Source organism: Chenopodium album, chromosome 9 (genome assembly GCF_948465745.1).
Source record: "Chenopodium album chromosome 9, dcCheAlbu1.1, whole genome shotgun sequence".
NCBI classification, from domain to species: Eukaryota; Viridiplantae; Streptophyta; class Magnoliopsida; order Caryophyllales; family Amaranthaceae; genus Chenopodium; species Chenopodium album.
In genome coordinates this window covers 52,003,592-52,005,332 of record NC_137842.1, presented here as the reverse complement: position 1 = coordinate 52,005,332, position 1,741 = coordinate 52,003,592, and the positions used below count along the sequence as shown (strand labels likewise).

General features: G+C 40.0%; 1 protein-coding gene across 1 annotated transcript; it reads right to left on the bottom strand.

Moving 5' to 3' along the window:
• Nucleotides 1-438: 438 nt before the first annotated feature.
• On the bottom strand, nt 439-1,170 carry LOC145557713 (uncharacterized). The gene has a single exon (XM_081618886.1). The coding sequence runs from the start codon at nt 1,168-1,170 to the stop codon at nt 439-441; it is 732 nt and encodes a 243-aa protein (XP_081475012.1).
• Between the last annotated feature and the right edge of the window lie 571 nt (nt 1,171-1,741).

Below are 1,741 nucleotides of genomic sequence, written 5' to 3'. Positions count from 1 at the left end.
ACACCGTATGATGAAGGGACTCATTTGAATCATTGTTTCTTGTGATTGAATAGCTCCATCCTTGGTCTTATGGCCAGGATGTTGAGGTAACTTCACTGAGAAGCTATTTGATATATGCATACCCTATCTGATTGTTTTTAGGACTATGTACACAATACACAAACATATCTTCAATGCCATTAATAGTCTTAGATAACAATGTTTACACAAAAAGACATGAAACTGAGGCCCTAGTTTACATGACTGCCTTACATGTATTCCTTGTGATTCATCAAAATACACCTAACCTAAGCATTACACATGTAACTTAAGCAAAAGTTGGTAAGATGGGTTGTATCATTACAGTAGGTGTCTTACCAGAAACTTGAAAATACTAGGAAGGTTAGGTGTGGCAGTCTATGTGCATTCTTTGAGTCCCCATTTGTTTGTGGCTTCACTTCAGTCACCATCCACTTCCATGTATGCTTCTTCCTCTGCTGCATTTGGTGTTGGGATGAACATTGTGTCTAGAAAAGTAATTGCTTGTATTATGAGCTCCTTTGGTACATGTAGATGTTTGGGTAACACCCCTAGTATGTCCAGCTTCTTCTTCTTCATGTGTGGTGGGGAGAAGTTGTTGTTGCCTTCCTTTTCTAGAATCTTAATCATGACTGTTTGCAGTGTCAGCCATATGAACTTGTTTGCCTTAGCATCAAATGCATTGTAGGCATTTATGACTTCTTTGATTAAGTCATCCAAAGTAGTGGGGAAGGCTTGATATTGGAGGGATTGAATAACTTTGAACAGCCCTAGGTCTAGCACATTCAAGTCAGGAGATTGTGCTGGTTGATAGACCATTTCTATGTTGAACCCTTCTGCATGGCAGGCAGCAATAAATTCATCATCTTTGGGCACTTGATGAGGTATGGCATTATCCCACTGTATTTTTACATTTTTAGACACACCCTCTGGCCACTGTTGATGTATTGCTGGAATTATATGCTCCATAAGCATTTCCCTGATTGCTTCCTTGTTCACATTTTTCACTGCCTTTGTCTCCAATGTACCTTCATCTCTGTTTTTACTCTTCTTCTTGGCCAATTGTTTCTTCACAAATGGAAAAATGACATACTTTCCATCATGCAAAAGAGTCCCATCTCTTGCATATAGTGGTTTCCCAATCATTGCCATGAACATGGCCTTCACCTTGAACCTTTTTTATTGCTGACACCTGTAAGGATCCTCTTCCTTTGGCAGCAGATAAAATTTTCTAGTTTCAAGGTTCAAATAGAACCACTTTTCATCAATGTGAATTGTGTCCTGCATGTCAACAAACTTTGGATTCCCTTGTCTTGGTATTGGGTTTATGTGACTTAACACCCACTTCATTCTAGCCACCTTGTGGTTGGATGTTAGAGCTGGGTGGTTTGTGCTTGTGTGAGTTTTGAGTCTTCCTTTCTTCCTTAATCTGTGTATGGTTGAATGTGACACATTTAGTGCTCCAGCATAGCTTCTCTCTGTGGTCCTCTTGTAGAGTGGCACATATTGAAGCCACTCATCTGAGTATTCTTTGGGTTTTGGCCCTGTTCTGCCTAATTTCTTTGACCTGACATCAATGACATTCCCCTGTGCCATCTGCTTCTTTATGTCAGCATTTAACCTTGACATTGTTGATCTGTGAATGTCAAATTGTCTTGCTAGTTGTGAAAGAAAACCTTTGGGCAGTTCCCCCCCTTGCATTTTGAGTAAAATGGCATCCACT

Bases quoted from the DNA above. Each gene is read 5' to 3' on its own strand.
- LOC145557713 (XM_081618886.1), bottom strand. From the start codon at position 1,170: ATGGCAATGATTGGGAAACCACTATATGCAAGAGATGGGACTCTTTTG.